The sequence below is a fragment of the Symphalangus syndactylus genome, chromosome 18 (assembly GCF_028878055.3).
Source record: "Symphalangus syndactylus isolate Jambi chromosome 18, NHGRI_mSymSyn1-v2.1_pri, whole genome shotgun sequence".
In the NCBI taxonomy this organism is placed as follows: domain Eukaryota; kingdom Metazoa; phylum Chordata; class Mammalia; order Primates; family Hylobatidae; genus Symphalangus; species Symphalangus syndactylus.
Genome location: NC_072440.2, coordinates 80892553 through 80918151, shown reverse-complemented (window position 1 = coordinate 80918151; position 25599 = coordinate 80892553). Strand labels below are relative to the sequence as shown.

At 43.4% G+C, this 25599-nt stretch overlaps 2 protein-coding genes and 1 long non-coding RNA gene across 4 annotated transcripts in view; 2 read left to right on the top strand and 1 right to left on the bottom strand.

Annotated features, from left to right (window-relative positions):
* The window catches only part of CAPN14 (calpain 14), an 88652-nt gene extending 66522 nt beyond the window's left edge, over window positions 1-22130 (bottom strand). The window contains exons 1-3 of the mRNA XM_063622742.1: window positions 21922-22130; window positions 15786-15884; window positions 14638-14729 (exon numbers count right to left, since the gene is read on the bottom strand). Of these exons, the coding sequence (XP_063478812.1) occupies window positions 14638-14729; window positions 15786-15845 (152 nt within the window). The 5' untranslated portion in view covers window positions 15846-15884; window positions 21922-22130. The remainder of the gene's footprint in view (window positions 1-14637; window positions 14730-15785; window positions 15885-21921) is intronic.
* LOC129467414 (uncharacterized) lies at window positions 6802-17208 on the top strand. The gene is made up of 3 exons (XR_008652382.2): window positions 6802-6835; window positions 13846-13897; window positions 16926-17208. It is a non-coding gene; the product is annotated as an uncharacterized lncRNA (long non-coding RNA).
* The window catches only part of EHD3 (EH domain containing 3), a 34747-nt gene continuing 31259 nt past the window's right edge, over window positions 22112-25599 (top strand). The window contains exon 1 of one of the 2 annotated variants that reach the window (XM_055251962.2): window positions 22112-22966. In XM_055251962.2, coding sequence (XP_055107937.1) covers window positions 22740-22966 — 227 coding nt within the window. In that variant the 5' untranslated portion in view covers window positions 22112-22739. The remainder of the gene's footprint in view (window positions 22967-25599) is intronic. The other variant, XM_063622743.1, reaches the window with a different exon arrangement.

Below are 25599 nucleotides of genomic sequence, written 5' to 3'. Positions count from 1 at the left end.
AAAAAAAAGCAAGTCAGTAGTTACCTGGGGCTAGGAGAGGGAATTGCTCAGGAAGGAGTGCAAAATAACTTTTGAGGTAATGGAAATGTTCTATATTGACTGTGGTGGTTGCATCTGTATATTTTTTCATCAAAACTCAATGAACTATGCACAACACACTTAAAAACATGGCCAGGCACAGTGGCTCAAGTCTGTAATCCCAGCACCTTGGGAGGCCAAGGCGGGCAGATCACTTGAGGTCAAGAGTTCAAGACCAGCTTGGCCAACATGGCAAAACCCCATCTCCACTAAAAATACAAGAATTAGCTGGGCGCCGTGGCGGGTGCCTGTAATCCCAGCTACTCAGGAGGCTGAGGCAGGAGAATTGCTTGAACCTGGGAGGTGGAGGTTGCAGTGAGCTGAGATCCCACCACTGCACTCCAGCCCGGGTGACAGAGTAAGACTGTCTCAAAAAAAAAAAAAAAAAAAACCACCACGTGGTACATGTTTATTATATATAATCATGCCTCAATATAGTTGATTCAAACTAAAATTTTAAATTTATATAGAAAAACCAGGGGATCTGTCTGATTCCTGTCCCACTGGCATCATCATGATGAACTACTGCCTTGATTTGGAATAATAAGATCTGCCCAAATCCTGGCTTTCTTTGGTGGTGGCTACTTTTTCAACCATCTCTGAAGCAGTTGAGAATTGTGGGCTCCATTTTAAAGCGGGAAAAACTGAGACTCTAAGAAATAGAAAGGAATTTCCCAGGAATTTCACCAGAGTACAAAAATAGGAACTAGTTCCCAGGGGTCCATTCAGTGTCCTGAGTCCCTGCCCTGATGTTCAGTTCATTCACATGTTTACTGAACACCTACTATGTGCTAGACACTATGTCTCAGACTGGGAACGTAACACCTGGCCTTTGATCAACCTATAGAGGTAGAGTCAGGTCTCTGGAAAGGAAGCAAAAGAAATAAGTACCATGCACTCACGCACATGAACCTGTAAGAAAATCCTCCTGGGGGATGATGGATTTCCAGAGAACTCTGTCTGGCATCTTGCCACAACCCACTAAGTTGTCTCAGGCAAAATTGGAGTAGAAACCTAGGCTCTTTGTACAAGACTCTGTCTACATGATAAAAAGCACCGATTGAAAAACAATCAATTCCCTCCTCTCGACAGTCAGAGCAAAAGAACAAGACTAACTATAGGCTTTGCCTGATTTATCATGAGCAGGGATTGTACTTCTTTTGTGTAATAGGCGGTGTGCAGTGGCCATGGAGTGCTAGGTTTGGAATTAGAAAACCCAGAAGGCAAGTGGGTTTGCCACCTCTTCCCTGTGTGCCCGTGCGCTGACTCCTCTATCCTCTCTGAGCTGGCTTCCTCACCCTCAATATGGGATGACATGTACTGTGCCTACTCTCAGAACTCAAAAGAGATAACCATGTGAAAAGACTTGACAAAAGTCTAAAGTAGGAGTTGGCAAACTACAGCCTGGATAAATAAAGTTTTACTGAAACTACAGCCACACTTACCTGTCTGGTATTGTCTGTGGCTGCTTTCGCATTACAACAGCAGAGTTGAGTCATTGCCACAGAGTTCTTAGGGGCCACAGGCCTAAAATATTTACTATGCCGTCCTTTACAGGCAAAGTTTGCTGAGCACTGCTCTAAAGCACTGTTCAACCAGGTAGATTGCTGTTGCAGGGCTAGGCACAGGGGTAAGCTCCAAGTAGGAAATCACAGATTAAAATGTGGTTGGTTGAATCCATCATTAAGAATTTATCTTAATGAAACAATTTTATCTCTAATTGATTCGTTGACTTTTTAATAGACTCTTAACATTTAGTTACATTCATGTCTCAAAACACTTGCAAATGTGGCCTGCAGTTTCTCTCTGCTAAAGTTTCGCATCTAATCCCTTATTTAGATGTGATAACATCAGGCATTCCTGGGCAGTTTTCAGGTGGTTCTGTGGTTACTGATTATGAACAGGAAAACAGCATATCATGTACATATCATCACCTGTTCGTAAAAGATGAAATGATTTTGTAATGTTAATGGTTTGAAAGGCTTTAAATTGTTTTTCTTTTACTGTTTAGACATCTGTCTGCATTTAGATCGAGTTTCTAACAGAAAACCCGAAGCATGATTCTTCATTTATTAGAGCAGACATTTGCCTTTCAGTAAACAATGATGAATGTGGCCCAACTATGAGTTCTTGAAGGCAAGAATGGTATAGGCTTTTTTTAATCTGTATTCCCAGATGTGATCATTCATGATATAGTCACATAATACCATGAATAAACAGATGCTTGATAAATGCTGGCCAGTTGACTCACTGACAGAGGGATGGATGTTTCTTCACTTGGAAAATGTAAAGAACAATAAAGCATGCCCTCCCCTCTTATGAAGCTGAACTGAGATAAAGGAAGTTGAAAACTTCCTGTGAACTGTCAATCACTTGGCTGCTCTTCTGGTGTCTGATCACATTGCTGGGGCCTGATTTAGGTTGAGGGAGCCTCTTTAACATTCTTCCCCTCCAAAATGCTCATCCAGGCTTGCCTTAGGGCTCCTCTCCTGGATGGTATGTGGGATCCACGTCAAAGCAACCTGGGGAAGTAAAACCAAGGTCAGACCTAAAAGAAAAAAGGAGTCTCCAAAGGGAACATGCACCTTGGGAGAAGGTGGGGGAGAAGAGGCAGGAAGTCCCTTAACTGGCAATGCTGTGGTGGGCGTCCCCTGGACTGACTGCATGCCTCTATGGAGGTCTAAGAACTTGGCTGGTGGAGCTCCCTACTCACCCCCAGCTGCCCCACTTCCATTTGACTTTATGAGACACTGCATAGCCACAAATCTTTTCAGAGAAGAAGACTCCCTGGAGCATGGGTGTGCACCTTGAGTTGCCATGACCTGCACACAGCTTTCCCTGAGCAAAGGAACATCCACTCGGCCTGTGTGGAAGTTGCACCCTGGCGTCACTCATTGCAGCTGAACCAAATATGAGGCTAGAAGGAACTTAGTGGTCATCCAATTCAGTGCCCCCATGTACCGACAGGACCTCTGAGCAGTTCCAGGGAGTCATGGCCCACTCGGCCTGACTGTTGAGGGAGCCCTGGGGCATCTCTTCTCTCTGGCACAGGCACATCCTCTTTGTACAGCCTCCTCCTAAACTACAACTTCAGTGGAGTCACTCTGTTCCTCTCCAGCTGCCCTGCTCTGACACTTTCCACCCCAAGAGGTAGCGGCACACTAGTCTGAGAGTCTTCCCCTACTCTTCTTTTTCTATCCATTCCCACACTTTTAAAGAGCCAACCCTTCTGATTTTTCAAAACAAAATATCAAACGATTCTGAACATTTGACAACACATTTGGATAGGAAAGAGTTTTAAAGCAGATGTAAATTCGTTCCTTTTATTTTTTTGCAGGGGCATTTGCATCTTCAGAGAGTCATGGAATTTGAGCTAGATGAGCGGTCAGACTGAGGTAGCTCTTCTCCTCCTCTGATCCTGCATTTACCATAGGACTGGCCATTTCACATCACACCCTCAAAACCACACAGCTCATGGCCAAATGGCCAGGCTCTTGGTGTGTTAGTTCCTTTCTGTGTAAACAAACCCCCACCACACACCCTCTGCTCTGTCCAAACTTACAAAGGAGATGTCGCTTCCTCCTGACCCCCTCTGCCTCAAATCTCCCTCATCCTTCAAAGCTCAGGGCAAATGTCCCCTCCTCTCCAGAGCGTTCTCTGGAAACCTCTTGTCTTCTCCTTGTGGGGCTTTCCTGCCCTTCGCTCACACTCATGAACTGGGGAGAGGTTGCTGGTTAACAGCTCCCTCCTCTCCCAAGCCCACTCCTGGGCTGGAAGACTTGGCAGGTCATTTTAGGCTCTAATTAATGCTACTCTAGAAGATCAAGGTATGCAGTGAAAAACCCAGGCAAACTTTTGGAAAAAGTAAGTCAATTAGAAACATCTTTAAAAAAAAAAAAAAGAAACTATTTGACAGTAAATACTATAGCTCAACACATACAAACTATATGATACGATTCCATTCCTGGTTATTACCCAATAGAAATGCTTAAATTTATGCACCAAAAACATGTACAAGAATACTCACAACAGAAATATGCAAAATATCCCCAGATGAAACTACCCAAATGTCCATGAACATGTATAAATATTAATAATAGTGATATCCATTTATACAATGAAATACTTCACAGCTCTGAACAAACAAGAATTACATGCTGCAATACAAATGAGATTCACAAACAATATTGAGTAGAAAAAATCCAGACACAAAAACTCTTTGATTCCATTTACATAACTTTCAAAAGTGACAAAACCAATCTATATGTTAGAAATTAGCTTAGTTATTACCCTTGAGGTCGAGCAATCTATCACCAAACCAATTATACCACTGATAGTTACATCAATTCCATTCCTTTTCTATAGCTTGTTTTGATGGTCAGGAGAGAGATTTACAAGGGAGTTTGAAAAGTGGGAGAATCAATTCACTTAAACAAGGTTTTATTGCATACTTCCCCATGGGCCAGGCATTGCCCTAGATGGTAGGGTGTGTACAGGATGGATTAGACAGAATTTCTGCCCTTGAGGAAGTCACAGTCCAACGACCAGGCTCACACTCTAGAAAGGGCCCTCACTCTTCAGCATGAGGTGCCCACTCTGTGAAATGGCCAGTACCTAACTCATCCAAGAATTCTTCCCATAGAAAGTCAAAGGTACCCCTCACCCTATCAGGCCTGGAAGATGTACCCAGGCTGAAAAACTTAGGTACCACCCACCAAAACATTATCACCCTGTGCCTCTATAGGAGAGGGTTATAAGCTGAACTGAGAGCCGACTGCCTCGCTCCGGAGTCCTCCAGAGCCTTGATAAGTGATTTCCAGTGTCCATAGGCCAGCAGACCACTCAGACAAGGGCAATTTCAAGATTTCTAGTCTAGGCAAGGGCCGTGCCAAGCACCACACTGACAGCTATCATTTGAGGCACAATTTCACTCTTACAGTGTGGTCGCCGTCCCAGTGTGTTCTTCACATCTAATTTCATAGAGGAAGTCAGCCCAACCTCACTGCTTATTAGAACCAGAGAGCAGTCGGCCTTCTTGACTCTGAGGATCCCATAAGGCCTCAGTGATGAGCTGGCTGCCCCCAGATTCCCTCTCACCAGGAGGCTCAGGAGACCACTGGGATGGCCTGTGTTCTGGGAAATGACAGCACCTAGCAGCATATAACTCTACCAAATGACTTCGAGAGAAACCAGAGCTGGAGGGACCTCAGAAATTACCCAGGCCCAAATATACTCCCATCATTTTTTTTTTTTTAATGAGGAGATTGGGGCCAAAGGGCTGAAGTCTATTCCTCAAGGTCACACTAACAAGTGATGGCAAAACTGAGGACAAAATTGAAATCTCCAGACTCCAGGGCTTTTTCTGTATACACTCACCTGCAAAGCTCAAACCAGGAGAAGCAAATATGTTCCTCTCACCTTCTAAACCCAGACCCTGTAGAGTCTCATAGGGCCTCTGGGCTAACTTGGACCCACCCTTGGAACTAAAGAAATGTACCTGCACAGGAGATTTTGCTTCTTTAAGTGCCTGAGCAGGCTCTAATCCTGGTGCAGTCAGAAGCATGCAGCCTGAGAGCACCTCTTATATATGGGACCTTTCTACACATGGCGTTTGGCCAAGAATTTGTGGCCCCACCTCCCAGGACCTTGGTTCATCCCCATTGTGTGTTCTCTGGAAGGGAGTGGAGTACCCAGGGCTTTGTGACTGGATTACACAAATCCAATTATTTCTTTAGAACACCACACAGAGAAAGCCTGTTCCAGTAATGCCTTAATGAGAGAGAGTTAGTCATCTTCTCACTTCCAACCCTGGGGTGTGACCTAGAAAAGCATTTCACTGCAGGAGCACATGACCCCACTTGCTCACCTCCCCACCACTCCCAGGACACCAAAGAACCAAGACAGAGATTTCTGTACATCCCTATGTTTAAACTAACATTGACAGAAGCCTGGAAAATATTTTCAAGAGGTGGCTGTGGGTTTTCTTTTATGGTTGTCAGAGTCTGATGCAGCCCTCAGGGATGTTTCCTGCTAAGGAGGAAATTCGTGGTTCATTTGTGCTATTGAGATCGCTCCCTCTTCCTTCCCAACCTACTTTCCAAATCCCCCATTTTGGCCATCTGGGACTCAGAACATTGACCTCCCATTGGTTGCCTCCTCACAGTTCACCTTGGGTTCCGTTGCTCCAAATCTGGTTGTTCTTCCCTTAAAGCATTTCCTAGCCCTCCTGTGTTTGCTCCAGACTTCTTCACTCCCTCCCCACCACCATCCCCAAATTCTTCTCCTAGGCTCCCACCACCACTTGCACAGATTTTCATCATAGCAGCTTAGTCGGTTCTGGCTTTCCTGCCTCCACGCTTGCACACCTAGGATCCCCAGAACCTAGAACCATGCCTAGTACCCAGGAGGTGCTCAATATGTGTCAGTGGAATCAGAGTCCCTTCCCTGTGGAAATCCTCTGTCCTCTTCCTCCCCACCTGCTTGTTGGCCTTTGCCTTGACTCTAATCTCTCCAACTCAATCATTTTGTGTGATTATCACTCCACCCATTTGATTAGTACTGATAAATTAACTAATATTGATAACAATAGCCAACATGTTTTGAGCACTTATGACATGCCAAGCACAATGCTAAGCACATTGCATGCAGAATCTCATGGAATCTTCACAACTTTGTGAGGTAGTGCTATTATTATCCACATTCTACAAAAAGAAAACGGAGGCACAGCATGGCAACTCGCCCAAGATAACCACAGCCGGTAAACAGCAGAGATGGGGCTAAAGTCTCAGGGTGTCAGGTTCCACTAACTTTTCCTCATCTTTGTCAAGGAATTGTCTCCCTGCCACCATCAAATCAAATCCAAAGCTTTCTTCCTGAGCTAAATGCTCTTTGGAGCCTTCCCCCTGCCTCATGTGCCAAATAGCCACCCTTCCTCGCACGGGACTGAAGGTGTTATGGGGATAACAGAACCAGTGGATTTGGGTAGACCATTGTTATTATTGATCTGTCTCCCAGACATAACCTTTTGATTTTCATCTCTTCATCCTGGCCCTTAGTTATCTTCCCCCTTCTATTCATCATCGTTTCAGGGGCTCCAGGTGGGAGTCTTCTGCTCCTCTTGGGACAGCGCCTTGCACCTGGCACAGGGCTGGGCTCACTCTATCTCTGAGTTGTTGTTATGGTCATCACTGGGCTTATCATAAATTGTGCTGCGGATTCACAGAGCCACCCAGATGCAGAGGGTAAGGCCCAAGGGCCATTTCCTCCCATGACAACTCTTGAAAGTTATTATCCTGGGTGACAGGAAACAGATGGCCAGGGAGGCTCACTAGCCTTGCACAGCAGCACTGTGGCCTTTTGGCATCACAGAGGTCATACATCCCTTCCCCAGGCTTCCGATTGTCACCCAAGACAGACTAGTATGCCTGAGAAAAAGGCGGTGAAGTCAAGTGCATCTGGTGATGAGCCTTCTGTCTCTGCAAGGCACAGGCAGTCCTGACCCACAGTGGGCTGTGGACCAGAAGTGTGTTGGCAAGTTTGTGATTTATGACCAGAAATTTACTTTTCTGTGGAAACCAGATTTTAGGAGTGGTGAATTTCCCAGAAAGGCTTTGGTGGGCTTCACAAGCTCAGGAGCAGTAGAACCAGAGCACTTGCTAGAATTCTAAGTCCTGGAGGCAAAGAAGAGGGAAATGTGTTCCTTGGCTAGTGGCGCAGTGGAGTATTGGAGAATGAGGGTCGGCTTGAGAGTCAGAAACACAGATGCAGGTTCACTAACTTTGTGAAGCTGGGCAAGCCATTTCCTCTTTCTGGGACTCAATCATGTGAAACACGGTTGTGATCGTCATCTCTCTACTTTCTGTTACAACACATTATGATTCTGTTTGGGACCAGCCTTGAGCGAACATTCAAAGGAGGTCTAATGCATCTGGGGCACCTTCAAATGTCCTACTTCCCACTTATTCTAGAAGAGTCCAAGTGCCCTAAATAATCTGCTTCTCCCACAAACCTAATTGCTCTCTAAAGTTTCTCCTTCCTTTCCCTCTAATCAAAATTCTTATTCCTTCAGGGTACGGGAAAGCAATCAAATTGAATTCCTGACGTCTCACTACTGTGTGAATAGCTTACAAGTCCTTAACCTCACCATAATATTTGCATTTTTTAAAATAGAAAACTCCGTTTCCAAATGAATTCCTGATAGTTGGAATTTGGGGCACTGAAATAAAAAGTTAAAAAAATCCAGTTGAGGAATAAAGTAAGTACTGAGATAGTAAATAACGACTGCTCCAAGGTGACCCTTCATGGGCACGCAGGTTATTTATGGGGTTTCATTAGACTCACGTTAAGGAACAAGTAAAACTGTTTTGTATCCAACACAACTGTAAATAAGAAAAACTACTGAAATGCCTATGGCTAAGCTCTAACCATTGATTCTCCCTTTTGCCAATATAAGAGTAAAGCGAGAAAGTCATGGGGTAGTATTACCCTGGCCAGGGTTACTTCTGGCAGCCCCACAGACAGGGGGATGTCAGGCTTTGGTGGCTACAGCAGCACCAAAACTTCATAAAACTAACTGATGGCCAGGCGCGGTGGCTCACACCTGTAATCCCAACACTTTGGGGGGCCGAGGCAGGTGGATCACGAGGTCAGGAGACCAGCCTGACCAACAGCCTGACCAACATGGTGAAACCCCAACTCTACTAAAACTACACAAATTAGCTGGGTGTGGTGGCACACATCTGTAATCCCAGCTACTCAGGAGGCTGAGGCGGGAGAATCGCTTGAACCAGGGAGGCAGAGGTTACAGTGAGCCAAGATCATGCCACTAACCAACAAGTCATGCTCTTCCTTGATGTTTTTTTCCACCTGATTTTTGTTCGTTTGGTTATACATTTTCAAAACCAGGATCCAACAAGGAAAAGAGAAGGGCTTTGATTTGTGAGTGGGAGAAAGGACAATAACAAGTTCAGAAGAATGAAAGGAAAAATTGATGATCCCATATATAACTTTCAAGCATTAGAAATTTATCCAAGAACCAAGATAATAAAAAGAGGTTTTGTGGGGTAGCTCATAAATGAAAAGTCATCACCATGGTTTCAAAGTAAATTCCAAGACCTAAGTTATTAAATCCTTCACATTCACAATATTTTTAGAATGTCATAGAAAAATATTCTTTAAGAAATTCACTATGAAGTTTGAAAAATAAACACAGACAAGCTATTTTCTCAACAGAAGGGTGTTTCCCTAAGTTATCAGAGAGCTAATTAAAATTTCAAGAACATTTATTCATAACAAATAATTTGAGTGAACTCTGATTGACAAGGACTGCTCTGTCTGGGGAGGGCTTGGGGACAACGCTGTGAGCCATGCCAATCAGGGAGGCAAGGCAGGTACAGTGCATGTTTCTTATTTTCTGCCTCTATTTTAATTGTGTACTTGGCATTGTTTAATGGGTCCAAATCAATATACTACTAAGGAACATATTTCTAACCATTCTCTTCCTGACCCTTTCTTTGTTCCTGATATCATTTTCTCCAAGTGTCTCACAGTTTTACCTTCGTTCATCTGCCTTTTTGGGGTTTGGTTTTTTTGGTTAAATTTTGGCTTTGTTTTCCTCCTGACCTGTAAACTACCTATCTTTCTTGGCAGAAAATGTATTTGGATTTGCCATTATGATGCTCATGACAGGGAACACTGATTGCCAGGGAGAACAGCGTGGTTTCTGCATTTCCTTCCAAGAGACAGTTGCAAGGCTTCTGTTTCATGTCATTGGGGTATAGTTGGAAAGACGCCCTGATGGTAAATAAACCATGACTAATTTCAAGGATACAAAAGTGAGTAAGACATTGTGACTGATGCCCAGAAGATGCAAGAAAAGAGGTACAAAGTACCCTGAAGTCAGCAGCACCCCACCCAGAGTGAGGGCTCTAGCACAGTTGCCAACGTAGCAGCCCCAATTCCTGGGAGTTTTTCACACACAACCCTCTGAAGCAATGTATCTAGCATGGATGCATCAGGTCTGCCAGTCAAAGGAATCCCTCACCTTAACAACTATGTCAAATAGCCATCCTAAGGCTTGCATTATCTTAAAATAGAGGGATTCTCTATATACAGAAAATAACACACTTTTATGGAGTTGTGTGCGCAAAAGTTTTCAATAGAACACGGAAGAGACTTATATTGAAATGCATTTTCCTCCTACGGTTCCATGGAAAGGTTTATCTGTGCCTTTCAAAGCATAAAAGACCAAACTTCCCCTCAACTGAAAAGCATGATATCTAATAAGTCTTTCAGTCTGGGCTTTTTAGAAAGAGGAAGCAGCTCTGAAAACATTAGTTGCTTAGGTGGCCTTCATACGTGGGCCTCCCGAACACACAGCACCCTTCACTTTGACCTGCTCTCTCTGGAATTATGTAGAGTTTGCATCCTAGAAAGAGCTTACGTTTGGAGCCAGATTAGCCTGCGGTTTGACCCCGATGCTACTCCGCACTAGTTGGATAGCCTCAAGATAGCAACTGACCTCTAAGAGCCTCAGTGTTATCATCCACAAAATGGGAATGATAGATACTTTATATGATTAGTGGAAAAATTCAATTGTTTGTTTTGTAATGAATATAAAACATTTAGTCCAGGGGCTGGTACATAATATGCACTCAATACATTTTTTGAAAATCATAATTGTGATTATTCACTAATGATTGTATTTGGTGCTTACTGAGAGGTTTTTGAGAACCTTTTAACCCCTTGGACTTGGTGTGATTGGTCTATAGGATATCCAAGTGAAAGTGTCAGAAATAGATCTGGAGTTGAAAGGCATTACGGAGTGAATGTTTGCATCCTCCCAAAATTCACAGGTGGAAATCCTAACCCCCAATGTGATCACATTAGGAGGTGGAGTCTTGTGGAGGTACTTAGGTCATGAAGGTGGAGCAATGAACGGGATTTATGAATCGGAGTTATGAATGGGATTAGGGCTCTTATAAAAGGGACCCCAGAGAACTCTCCTGCCAACTTTCTGCCATGTGAGGATACAACAAGAAGTTGGCAACAAGCAACCTGGAAGAAGGCTTTCACCAGAGCCCAGCTATGTTGGTGCCCTGATCTTGGGCTTCCAACCTCCAGAGCAGCAAGAAATAAATGTCTATTGTTTATAAGCCACCCAATCTACAGCATTTTGTCATAGCAGCCTATACTGACTAAGACAAAAGGGGAAGTGTAAACTGGAGACAGGAATGTTTAAGGTTATCAGCATGCAGATGCAGAAACGGAAATCTTGCAAGTGGGCAATATCACGGTACTAAATTGATTATCTTTGGCTCAGCCTCTATCCAGAGTTTTCACCAGACCATGTGACAGCCCTCAAATGTAACTTTCAAATTTTTAGCTCCTTAAATTATTCACATAACACAGTTTAGTGTGACCAGTTCCCTCACTGTTAAATATGTCCCATCAGACCACATCTGGAGCACATCAGTCAGTTCAACATCCTACCCTTCAGAAAGACAGTGACACCTCCCCTACTCTGCCTCATTTTAAGTACTAAGCTTCTGTTTCTTTTTCTTTCTTTCTTTCTTTTTTCTTTTTGAGATGGAGTCTTGCTCTGTCACCCAGGCTGGAGTACAGTGGGGCAATCTCGGCTCACTGCAGCCTCCGCCTCCCAGGTTCAAGCGATTCTCCTGCTTCAGCCTCTCAAGTAGCTGGGACTACAGGCGCCCACCACCACGCGTGGCTAATTTTTTGTATTTTTAGTAGAGATGAGGTTTCACTATGTTGGCCAGGCTGGTCTCGAACTCCTGACCTCGTGATCCACCTGCCTTGGCCACCCAAAGTACTGAGATTACAGGCATGAGCCACCAAGCCTGGCCACTTCTGTTTCTTTATCTGGGAGAATAATGACATTTTGAGCTGTCACTATGCAAATGAAATGAAGTCATCTATGTAAGAATACTTAACGTAACACCTGACATATGACAGGCTCTCCATCAATGTTGATAGTCATTTTTTCCTATGTTTGTTTTCATACAGCCTGAATCCCATCGTCATTTTTCGCAACTACATCTCGGTATTGATCCACATTGCGTGTGTCATCAGTTAAATCTCTTGTCTCTTTAACATGTGAATTCTGTCCCATCCTTTAAAGGAAAAGCCTTTTGAGAAGAGACTGGGGCAGTGCTTTAGTATTCTTGTGGCTCTCAGTAGAGAACTCCTCAAACTGACTGCTTGCTCCTGAGACTCTTCTACGGTCTCAGCTTCCATTGATGGCACCACCATCTACCCAGGCTCCCAGGAAAGAACACTCAGTACATAACACACATACACATTTACATATGAAGGCTTCCATATACATACAAATATATATGTCTGTTAAAGCTGAGAAGATACTACATACCAGATGCTTTGCTTTGGTAGAATATTTTTTTTATCCAGCCGAAAGGAAAAAATAAGTGTTGGAAGAGATCATCACGCCCAAGCCAAGGCGTGAAGAAGTTGAGGTGGGGAGAGAAAAAAGAATCCAGACAGGTACTGGGATATCATTGAAATCATGAACAAAACAAGAATGTTCACAACTTTGTTATTTTCAACACTGTTCCAAAAATTCTAGCCAAAATATGAAATATGCATTATAAACCAACATAGTATTAATAAAAAAGAAAAGCTCTAGTTGATAAACTTTATGTAAGTAGAAAAACAAAGAATAAACTAAAATAAGTAGTAAATAAAATAACTATATATATTGTTTAAATTAATGGGATTCCTATATATAACAATAACCAGTTAGAAGGTACCATAATAGAAATATCTCATTTGTAATAATAATAAACTATAAAATATCTGAGAATAATCAAGGAATGTTTTTGACCTATTTGAGGAGAACTATAAAAAGTTTATAGAGACATAAAAGATCTGTGAATAAATAGACAGTCATGTCATACTCCTGGAGGGAAAGATTAAGTATTAAAAATATGTCATTCCTAAAATTAATTCACAGTTTTAATGAGATTCTGATTAAGAGATCCCAATAATTCTGTTTTGTAGGAGAGAGAAGAGACAAGGAGAAGGTAATTGGCAAAACATTAAAATTAACTTGGATTAGACACAGGCAAAAGATTAATAAATGTCCTTACTGTAAAAATTAAAAACTCTTTCAAAACAATAAGAAAAACACTAAATGCTTTTAGAAAAATGAGGAAAAAAATAGACAATCAGAAAAATATAAATGGTTAATAAACAATTTCAAAATTTTTTCATAATAAAATATATACTGATTTTTAAAAGTCTATCATTTCTCACTTCCCAAATTGATGGATATTTTAAAATAATAAGCTTTAGATTTTTAAATTAGAGATAACTACATTTTAATAAAATGAAAATATTTTAAAATAATAACATACAGGGCTGGAGTGAGAGAAAAAATGTAGGAACTCTGATATCATTGTGGTAAGTATATAAATTGATGTGCCTCTTTTGGAAAGCAATTTGGTGATAAGTATCAAAAGCATTAATAATATTCCCAATAATTTCATTTATTAAATATATACAAAGAAAATAAAACCATGGATGAATATTTACGTACAAAAATGTTCATCATTCAATGATGATCACAGAAACAGAATAGATAACTCTGAAATAGAACTTTTATTATTGTTGACAATAATTTTGCAAATGACTTATCTGTCCATTATTGAATATAGTTAATTAGATTACGGAATTTCCATATGGCTGAATATTAGCATTCATTTCAATTTAATTATTGGAATATTTTTTCAGGATATGTAAAAACACTGGTGGTATGGTGTTGACTGGGGGAAAAGATCAGATGGTAAGTTAAATATAAGTACACAAAAGAAAAGATTGAAGCCAAATTACCCCCAAGTTTTCATAATTACTTTTCAATTGGAAAACACAAAAGACAGAAAGAGGGAGAGGAGGAGGAAGACAATGATGAAAACAAGAAGAAAGTGAGAATATCTAAGAAATTTTAAAAACATACTAGTAAAGGAGGGCGACTATTCATACCAGATATTAAAATTTATCAGAAGTTGTTGTAATTTAAATAGCATAATACTAATTTAGGCAAACAACTCATGGAAACAAAATAGATAACTCTGAAATAAGGATTATGTTATCCAATAATTTATCTTTAAGATTTGACAAATCAAAGGAGAACAGAAGATCACTGAACCGAACCGAGAGATCTAGTAAAGAATGCGGAAATAATTCCTGATACATTATCACCCCAAATTTAATATCCCACTTTGTCTGCCTGTGTATTTTTAAATAACCCACGCTCATATCTTCTGCCTTTATCAGGTTCTCTGTGCTCACAGACATTTTTGTAGTCATAGACTTATCTGTTATAACATATAGGGTTATTATAATTGGCCAACTACAGGTAATTCACATTCCTAATCTTGCTGTTTGCTTGTCAAAAGCCACATCAGGAATGGTTCAACTTCAGTGCCTGCACCAGCCCTGTGCAGGGTTAAAAGAGAGCTTTTCTCCTCAAGGTGCTTCCTCTATCTCCCCTGGCAAAGAGACAGACGTGTAAACAACACTTACAGCCCAGGAAAGATGCTCAGGAACTGGTGCTGGTCCTGGGGTCCTTCAGCATGGATTTTTCTGCTTTTGGTGTTTCTCTTACCCAAGCGAAGCTGTTGAGTGGGATGGTGCAATCAAGATCCTGCTGGCAAGGACAGACTGATATATTTGGGCTTGGAACTAATAACTTGTTTCTGTTTTTGCACTGATCAAGCAGCTCAGAGCCCAAAGTGATGGCTGCTCACCTCTGGGGGCCTCTTGCTCATCTCCCTCTGATATTTCTGTACCACCCACCTGCCCATTCCCCTCATATCAGCTGCCTCAAGGGTTCACTTATTTTTTAGAATTCAAGGGATTTTGGTAAGCTGCCTCTCACTTTTTGTGGACTGAGGGGAAAGTGAGTAGGATGATAGCTCAATCAAAGATGCCTGTGTGGGCAGTTTCCTACCTCTCTGCACCTGAGTTTCCCTCCGGGAAACATCCCTAGCTTCCTCTTCAGGATTGCCATGAGGACTAGATGCCCACGCTCTGGAAACACATGTGCTACAAAAGCAGACACTGACCATAATTAGGAGATTTTCGAATTATAGGTCACATCTTGCGGGTAGCAAATGTCTTGCCTTTGGAAGTTGAGGTTCTTAGAAACTGAGCTGTGGAGGTTCATCAAGCAGGCATCTTATTAAAACCAGATACACACCGCTGCCTCTCGTGGTGTGGGCTTTCCTCTGTGTAATGTTGGATTTCTCAGGTTAGCTCTGCTTCTGCTGCACCTAGGGATGAAACTGACTTTCTGCCGAGGAGAGCTGATATGTATGAGAGAGCTGCATCCCAGCAATTAAGTAGCTGTGGTACCGACGGTATGAATGGGGAGCGTTATTCCCGGACAGCCCATCAACTAGACTCAGACAGACCCTCTTTATTCATCTCCTTTTTGGCTTATAAACTTCCTGAGCACAGTTCCCTCACCTGTGTATTTTTATTCTAGACTTCCCTTTCCTTGTGCACGTTCAGTACTCATTCATCCAAGGGGAAAGGGAACTATTTATTAAGCGCTTACTATAGACTTATAAGAAAAGTATCAGGTCCTTGACCTACATTGTTTCATTTTATCCCCACAACAACATTGTGAAGTGTCACTGACACTTTTCTGCCTTTGGTGTTTCTCTTACCCTGGTTTCACCGATGAGGACCTCGTCATAAAAAGAGGTTTTAACTCGGCCTGATCTCATCAGTAGGAATTGGCTGAGCTGATGCACTTTCGCCTCCAACTGAAGTAAACAGAATGAGTACAACACTGCATCAAGCTGAAGACGTGCCCTGTCTAGTTGGAAGGCAAACAATTTAAACATGTAATTATAGTAACATGTGATGAATGCGGTAACAGAGGTTTACGTGGGGTAGCTTGGAAGTGGAGAGAGGGGCACAGCCTTCTTATGGGAGAGCTGATGACTCAGCTCTTCAGAGGGCAGACCACCACACACTGAGCCTTAAGGTATGAGTGGGTGCCCACCAGGCAGAGTGTGGGGAAGGGAAGACTGAGGCTGAAGACGGGGTGTGCAAAGGAGCCCACGTGGTGAGGAGCAGGAAGCAGCTGTGGGAGGCATGCATGCGAGCGTGGTTGTAGGCAGGTCACTAGGATGCAATGGTAGGTGGGCCAGGTTGAAAGGGGCCATAGATTCCTAAGATTGTGGACACTTGGTCCCATTTCCCGATTCTTCTAACTCCCTTAGCCAGGGCTCAAACTTGTATTCCAGGTTGCTGCTACAGTTTCCACCTTCTCCCTTTACTTCTGGCCAGACTCTGGTGTTGTGGATGAGAAAGGGAAGTGTCTGTATCCATACCACCCTGAATGCACCTGATCTCATCTGATCTTGGAAGCTAAGGAGGGTTCAGCCTGGGTTAGTATCTGAGTGGGAGAAACAGAAGAGATGGAAAAGTCTTCTGTTTCATAGTGTCATCCCCAAGAACCCAGAGCAAATGCCACAGATATCACTACTAACAATTATATTCCTTTGAGTCAATGAGCCATCCTCAGTTAAGACACAAATGAACTGAAAGAAGTTGCTCACTAACTTATTAGGTGCTAGCTTATTAAATAGCTTATTAAATATTACAGCTATTAAATACTAAGCTTATTCAATAGTTTATTAAACAGCTCGTTAAATAGGATATAAGGCAGTGCCATGTAGTGGATAAAAGTAATAATGATTAGAATATTAAGAGCTAAAATATACTGAACACTCTCAATGGCACTTTACATGCATGGTCCCTTTAATCCTGAAAAAATGCTATTGCCATCTTTATTTCAGACACCAGGGTGCTGAGGCTTGAGAGTGAAGCCACGTTCTCCAAGCTCACACAGCAAAGACATGGGGACACCAGGACTCCATCTACTGCAGGTTGTCTGACTGGGAACCCCCATGCACCTGGCAGGTGACAGAAACAGGAGGCATGTGCTGGGTTTGGAAGAGACACCTGGTGCGAGAGAGCCCTGTGGAGCCAGATGGGGCTGAAAACAAATGTTGAATGGGAGAAAAGTCAAGTTCCAGGGGCACTACATGCAGCAGGATATGCTTTTTAGAAAAAGTCCAAAAACACTAAACCTCAACAATATGTTCTTTTGGCTTGCATTTGTGTATAACAGTAATTAAAAAGCAAGGGAACAACACACAGTAGATTCAGGATAGGGGTCCCCTCTAGAAAGAAGGAGAAGGGGCAGAAGACAGGATGGGGAGGAGCACATAAGTAGATGTAAATTACTGCTAAGTTTTCTAGTCCTTGGTTTGAATGATGGGTTCATCAAGGGTCCATTACAAAAATATGTGTTAAGTTTTTTAAAAATATAGTAAAAGAGCCAGGTATAGTTTGTCTTGAACCACAATTATGAAAAAAATTCCAACTTTGTGCATCCAAGGACCAGATTTTTTTTTAAATAAAGGATAAAAGGAATAAGAAATGAACAGCCAAGTATTCACTATCAAATTTGAGAAATAATAGCCTGGCCAACATGGTGAAACTCCATCTCTATTAAAAATACAAAAAATTAGCCAGGCGTGGTGGCTCATGCCTGTAGTCCCAGCTACTTGCGAGGCTGAAGCAGGCAAAGAATCTCTTGAACGCAGGAAGTAGAGGTTGCAGTAGGCCAAGATGGCGCCACTGCACTCCAGCCTGTGACAGAGCAAGACCCCATGTTCAAAAAAAAAAAAGGAAAAGAAAAAGAAAAAGAAAGAAAACAGTGTATATATAGTTGAAGCTCCCTGTGTACCCATCCCCAATTCCATTTCCCTTTTTTTTTCCAAGAGAACACCCCATTGCTGACTAGTGTTTTATGTTCCTTTACTTCTCTTTTTAAAAACTTCAATGCACACATATGCATCCATGAACAACAGATAGTGGTTTTTGCATGACCTGAAACATTAATGAAATTGTATGATTCTATGCATAATAGCCTACTTCTGGCTTTATTCACACAACGCTATATTTTGGCATAGGTAGCACCACTTCCCTTATTTTTCTCATCTGTAGAGTATGTATTTTTTGTAACTTTTATTTTAGGTTCGGGAGTACATGTGAAGGTTTGTTATATAGGTAAACTAGTGTCATGGAGGTCTGTTGTACAGATTATTTCATTACCCAGGTGTTAAGTCTAGTACCCAATAGTTCTTGCTTTTTGTTCCTCTCCTTCCTCCCACCCTCCACCCTCAACTAGACCCCAGTGTGGTATATATTTTATATGAATGTGGCACATTTATCCATTTACTCGGTGAAGGACATTTAGTTGTTTACAAATTTTTGCTGCTACAAATAACGTTGCCATCAACATTCTTAGACTTATCTCCCTATGCACATGTGCAAGAGTCTCTCTAGATCACGCCTTGAAATAGAATGGAAGGACATAGGTCATAGGACATGCACATCTTCAGCTTCACTAAGCAATGCCAAACTGTTTCCCAAAGTATTTGTGCCAGCCTGCACACCCATCAGCATTTTATGAGCGCTCCCATTGCTCTACATCCTCACCAACCCTTGGTATCATCCAACTTTTTATTCTTGCCGTTTTGGTGGGTATGGAGTGTTAGTGTGGTTTGGCATTTCTCTAATTACTAATGAGATGCAACATCTTTTCTTGCGTTTATAGGACATTCATGTAGCCTCTTGTAAAAGACATTTTTGTGGCTCTTGCCAAGTTTTTTTCTATTGGAATGTTTGTCTTTGTTATCGATGTACAGGCATTAATTCTATATTCTGGATGTGCTTCCGTGGGTTTTTGTGTATAGGAAATATCTTTTCACTCACTTTTGTATTTTTAGTTGAATGAAAGTTTTAAATTTTGCTAGTGCTAAACTTAATTTTTTTCATTTTTCAGTTTGTACTTCTGATGTCTTGTTTAAAGAATTCTTCCTGACTTTGTGGTGATATATACGCAATCTCTATTGCAACTTCTGTATATATCAGGCTTCCAAATTTCCTGACTATTTACAGTGTCGTTATTCTCTCTGTGCCAAAACCATCTTAACCACTGTAACTTTATAATAATGTCCACTAGGGCAAGTTCTCTTCACTTAGTTGTTGCCATTGCTATGTTACTCTTGTCTTCTCTTCCCTGTTCTCCTTTTTCTTCCCTCCTTCCCCTTCCACCTCTCCCTCTCCTCCTCCTCTTTGTTCTTCTTATCTTCTTTCTTCTCCTGGAATATCTAAGCTTTTTTTTACCATTGCTCTATATGTTATACATTTTAGAATCACCTTGTCAATTTCCACGGAAAATCTTATTTAGATTTCGATTTCAATCATATCTCTCAATTATCGAATTTATCAATCATGTTGTAAAGAATTCACATGTTTGTGACATGGGATCTTTCCACAATGGAACATGGCATGTCTCTCCCATTTATTTAGAACTTCTTTAACATCTTTCTATAAAGTTTTATTATTTTTCACATAAAGATTTTGCATATCTTTTGTTAGATTTTTCCATAGGTTTTTGTTTTTTGAAAACAGTATCTTTTTTGAATATTATCTTTTATGACATTTTATTGCTAGTCTATAGAAATGCTCCATTAGTTCCTTTTTTAAACAGATAGATTTCAACTACTCAAGACTGAGACGGGAGTAGATGTGTCAACAGGCACTCGGTAAATTAGATATTCGGAACAGACATTCAGCAGTAGACAATGGCATGGCTGTACTGATTACAAAATTCTTGAAATATTTCCATAATGGGGCCCCTTGATTTCTTTCCTGTCACGCTGGCCATCCTGACCTCTCTCCGGGGACAGGCTCAGACCACTCCAAGGTCCAGACACCACTGTATTAACACCAGGCATGGCATGGGGCCACAAGCCTTGCTCCACTAGGAAGGCCAGTGTCTGTTCCGGGTGTTTGATTCTCATGCCTTGTGAGTTGTTAAATATCTTTAATATTACTCCTTAGGTTCGTATGTTGGTAGTAACTAAACATCAAGGGTGAAATATCAATCTGAGTGAATTCTCAACAAGAGGTGATCAGTTCTGGGGTTCAAGGAGGGAGTCGGGAGATCTGAGATGTAACTAAGGAGATTCTATTCAGCACTGGCCTCTGATAATCCCCCCTCCCCTGAAATCCTTGCAGCTTCACCATACTCCACTTGAAGCTCCTGCAGGCACTTCAAATGCAACATGCTTTAGATTGAACACATTATCTCTGTCTGCTAAATCAGCTCTCTCTCTGCCTCTCCTAATTAGTGGAAGAGCTTCTCTGACGATCTTATCTCCTATGGTAGAAAATTCAAAATCTTCCTAGACTGTGCCGCACCCTTATGTCCTCTTTTTTTATCACATACCAAGATCTGACCATTCTATTCCATGAAAAAATCTTTTGAGTCTGACCTCTTCTCCAATCCCACTGCAGCTGTCTCCTAAGTTTTGGAATAGTTTCCTAAATGGTCTCTTGGCCTCTATATTAGTCTGTTTTCACACTGCTATGAAGAAATACCTAAGACTGGGTAATTTATAAAGGAAAAAGGTTTAATTAACTCACAGTTCTGCATGACTAGAGAGGCCTCAAGAAACTTACAGTCATGGTGGAAGGGGAAGCAAACACGTCCTTCACAAGGTGGCAGGAGAGAGAAGTGTGAGGAGCAAAGTGGGAAGAGCCGCTTATAAAACCATCGGCTCTCACGAGAACTCACTCCCTATCATGAGAACAGCATGAAGGAAACTGTCCCCATGATCCAATCTCCTCCCACCAGCTCTCTCCCTAGACACGTGGGGATTATGGGGATTACAGTTAGAGATGAGATTTATGCGGGGACACAAAGGAAAACCATATCAACCCCCAACCTCTTTTGCCCCTCCGACACTGCTCTTGGCATTCCAGTTCCTGCCTGGTCCATAGCCTACTCCTTCTTCATCTGTGGAAGAGAGGGTAGTGGGAGTCATTAGCCTGGGCAGGGAGGAGTGCTTTATCACTACACTGTTTAGAACGGTGCCAATACAAAGCACGTCAACTTTCAGCCAGTTTATTATTGGGTTTAAACTCTCTATACACAATGCACTGCTTTTGCCTACACCTGGACAGTGTTCCCACTCACTCTCCTTAGTATGATGCTGGAGATAATATGATCTGCCATGAAGGTTAAATAAAGCAATATTCACTGAGAACTTAGCCCAGGCCCCTGCACATGCTGAGCATTTTGTTAATGTAACAATGATTAGTAATAGCATTGTTATTGGTTCCCCATCTCTGGCAAAGCCTTTCATGCTTGGCCTCCCTCACTCTCTTCCACCTTCCTAAACCCTACACTCCAGCTATGCCAAACTGTTTACTCTGCCTTGGACACACCAAGTTCTCCCATGTTCCTCAAGCCTTTGCAAATGCTCCTTACGCTCCTAGAATAATGAATGTCAATTCATCATTTAGCATCCAGCTTACAGTCATGCTTTCCATGAAGCCTTCTTCAAATTAGCCACACAAAAGGAGTGACTCCTCCCTGTATTCCCATGACCCTCTGCTCATGCCTCCTCTTTAAAGCCTGCCTTTACTGGAGTTCCTGGAAGGAGAGTCTGTTCAGCACTCATCTCTGTATCCACAGTCACCAAAATTGTATCTGCCCCATAATAAATGCCCAATACTTGCAGGGATTTTGCTTGTTGGCTTGTTTTGTCTTGCTGGAATGAATGAATAAATAAACGGGAACGATTTTGACTTCACCCTAAGCCTAGCTAAAAGTTTGGGTAGTGACAGTTTTGGTTATTTTGTGTAACCTGATAGTGGATCCGTCTTTCTACGCCAAAAAAAAAAAAAAAAAATCCCCCAATACTAGAGTACCTGTTTTCCTAGGGAATTGACCTCAGCAACTGAAGGAGAGGCGATTCAAAGCAGGGAGGGTGACGAATAGGTCAACTCTGTCGTCGCAGCCGTCCCTGAGAGGGCGCTGTTCCCAAATCGAAGCCCCAGAGGCGGAGACTGAGACACCCGCACTCTCCCACTGGACTGGGTCAGCATCCCTCTCCCCGCGCGGCCGCAGGTCTGGCGCTGAGAGACTGCCCGCAAACATGGCGGCGCCCTGCGCGGCTTCCCGTCACCGGGACCGTGGGGCCGGCCCTGCCTTGCCAGTACTAGGGAACTTCCTCCGCGCGCCGGCTTCCTGCCCAGCTGGCATTTAAACCAGCGCCTGGGGCTGCAGGATGCTGTTGCGGATGCGGAGCTGTCCGCGGGCTGGGCAGCGTCTCCGTCTCCCCTGAGCCGCCTCGGTCTGGCAGGAGCGGAGCCGAAGCATCCCTTGCTGCACTCAGGGCAGAGCAGGCGAGGGCTGGGGGCCGATCGGGGACCCCGGCATCTGGCAGTTTCCTTGCAGGGTCGACTTTAATTGCCAAGATTTCACCCCTCCTCCTCCAGCCCAGATTATTTATCCTCCCTCCGGCCTGGGCTGCTGGATGCAGCAGCGGCTGGGCTTGGTCCCAGGAGCAGGGAGAGTGCGCTCCCGGCCCTCCTAGCCGCGTGCCCTGGCCATGGTGCGGCTGAGCCCCGCGCTTGGGTGAGGCGGCGGCGCGACTCGGAGCCCGGCGGACCGGTCCTACGGGAAATCTTCCCCTGAGGAGGAGTCTTCCCCTGGGGCTGCGTGCCGGGGGCGAGCGGCGGCCGCGATGTTCAGCTGGCTGGGTACGGACGACCGCCGGAGGAAGGACCCCGAGGTTTTCCAGACGGTGAGTGAGGGGCTCAAGAAACTCTACAAGAGCAAGCTGCTGCCCTTGGAAGAGCATTACCGCTTCCACGAGTTCCACTCGCCCGCCCTGGAGGATGCCGACTTCGACAACAAGCCCATGGTTCTGCTGGTGGGCCAGTACTCCACTGGGAAGACCACCTTCATCAGGTGAGCTGGCCCAGGGTCCCGGCAGCCCACCCCGGAGCCCAGCGCCTAGTCCCTCCGGTCACTCCTGGTACTCCACCCCTGACAGGGGACCAATGGGAAGCCTTCAGTTGAGGGCCCTGAAGAGATCTGTGTTTGTGCAGGCATCAAAATCTTACCCCACAATTTTTGCTGGTCCAATACCTGTCCACTCTACTTGGCCCTTGGCTCTAGTGGTCAACCTGAAGTATTCAAGTGTAAAGCCATTCCTGGTCTCCCCATCTTATGGATGATTAAACCGAAGCCCAGGAGGCACAATGGAAGAGCTCCTGGTCTCTGGAGCACCTTTTGTTGATGGGGATGTCTTACGTCTTCACTTTTTAGCAACACATCATTCACGGGCAAAACCTCTTCCCTTGCTTTTCAGGGGGCTTGGCACTCACATGGGGGTCTCACAGTTGCAGCTGAGTTCTGATGGGTGCAGGCCTGGGAACGGACGTGCCCTGGGGATGCTACTTGTCCTCCTTTTATCATTTCCTTCTCTAAAGCAGAGCTCCTGTGTATATATCTTGGAGACTCGACAGAAGCTGAGTCCAGAAGCAGAATGCTTTTCTTTTTTCCCTTTCTCTTATTTGATCTTAATGGCTCAACAATAATATTAAAGACTCTTAGAGGTGGAAGGGATATTGGCATTGTCTCATCCAGTTGCTGACTTTGCAGGTGAGATAACCGAGGCGCAGAGAAGTTAAATGAATTGTGCAGAGCCATCTAAAGAGTGGGCAGCAGACCTGGGATGTAAGTCCTAGATGCATGTGAGGAGATGCTTGGCTAAACGCCTGTAACTCTGAGAATGAGTCATCCATTCCCTTCAATTACAGAATCCTTGGGCTGGAGGGAGGCTCAAGAAGTCAGTTTGTTCACCCTGCATTCAGAGAGGTCCACCAGAGGCCCTTCTTATCTTTAGAGAACAGGCTTCAACTCCAGTCCTCAATCCTCCCAACTTCAAGGCCAGCCATTTTTCTTGGCCTCTTTTACAGCCATTCCAAACTGTTGAAAATGCTGTGGCCCTCTGTCTTAAGAGTTAGGCTCCCACAGCCTGAGAATGGAGTTTGGTAGCCCCCCAAAGTCAAGCGTGTTCATCTCCTGCAGAGGGTTTGGAAAGCAGGGGTACCCTTGTTCCTATTCCTTGGCTGTTTGAGCATCCATAGCATGTGAAATGCTGTGCTTTGTTTGGTGAGGAGTGCAGAAAAGTTAGCAGTCTAGTTACTAATTTTCTAGGTACTAATTTTCTCTAACATTGACCTTGTAACGCCAGCCTTCTGAAAGTAGCACCATGCTAATAGGTCATGTCTAAACACAACACCACACTGAGTTTGTCCTTGCAGAGTGCACAGCCTAGGGCTCAGCAGCTTTGAGAGGCCAAGTGATTTCTGAAGGAGTTTGGGAGGTGATGGGCCTGTTGGCTTTTGTATGTTTTATATTGATAGAACTGCAAGAGGCCTTAGAGATTAATCTAATCCATTGCTTCTTAACTTTCTATCTTTAGAAAAATGTACATACATCCCAAATTTGCATATAATGTTGGGGGTCCAAGGGCCATCTTTGGACTTTAGGGTGGGAACCCCGATCTAAGCCATGCCCCTTGTTTTATTAAGCACCCATTGCTGCCAAAGGCACTTCAGAGCTGCCTGGGTTGCCTGCAGAGTTTCCTTCGTGAGCCCTGGCCTCCACTTGGCCCATTCATGCCTCAAGGGAAGTGCAGGCCATTTGCAGATGACCCTTGCCCTCTCACAGCCTTCCCTGGCTCTCTACACATATGGTATTTATAACCTTTCATACATTACCTGTAGCTTCTCCTTCCTGGTGTACAATCATTGACAAGACAACATCCATGCCTTAGCATCTCCGGGGACTCGCCCAGGGTCTCAGCTATAGGAGGTTCCCAGCAGACATTTTGCAGAATGCGAGGGAAGATGGGGAGAGGTGAGGATCCCCAAGCAGCAGACAGGTTTAAGCGCCTTTTGTCTGAGACACTCTCCCGGCTTTGCCTGAGTCATCGCTGGCTGTTAACTGGGTCTAGGAAAGTGGCAGAGTCAAATTGCCACAGATGATTCCCTATCTGAGGGAGACAGCAAGACCGGGAGAGGCAGATCCCTCTTCTTTCTTATCCTCCATGTGCAATAGTTCCCTCTCCCCACTCATGTCAGCAACTGAATTTAGCTCATGTGTCAAAAGCTGTCTCCCCTTGAGGGAGTGTCAGCCAGCGCTGTAGGAGGGGTCGTACCACAGGGAACCCTCCAGAACCAAATCATGTACTTTTCTTCTTTCTCATAAAATCCAATAAACAGTTGTTTTTAATTGGAAAATATAGAAAAGAATAAATTTAAAGAAGAAAAAAAGTCACCCATAATCCCATGACCTAGGAGAAGCTATTTTAATTTACATATAAAACATATATATATAAAACATATAATTTATATATAAAATATATTTCCAGTATTTGTACCTATTTTATAGCACAGTTGAGATCATGCTGTACATATAATTTTGTATGCTGGCTTGTTTATTTTTGTTTTTGTTTTTGAGTTGGAGTCTCACTGTGTCACCCAGGCTGGAGTACAATGGCACAATCTCGGCTCACTGCAACCTCCGCCTCC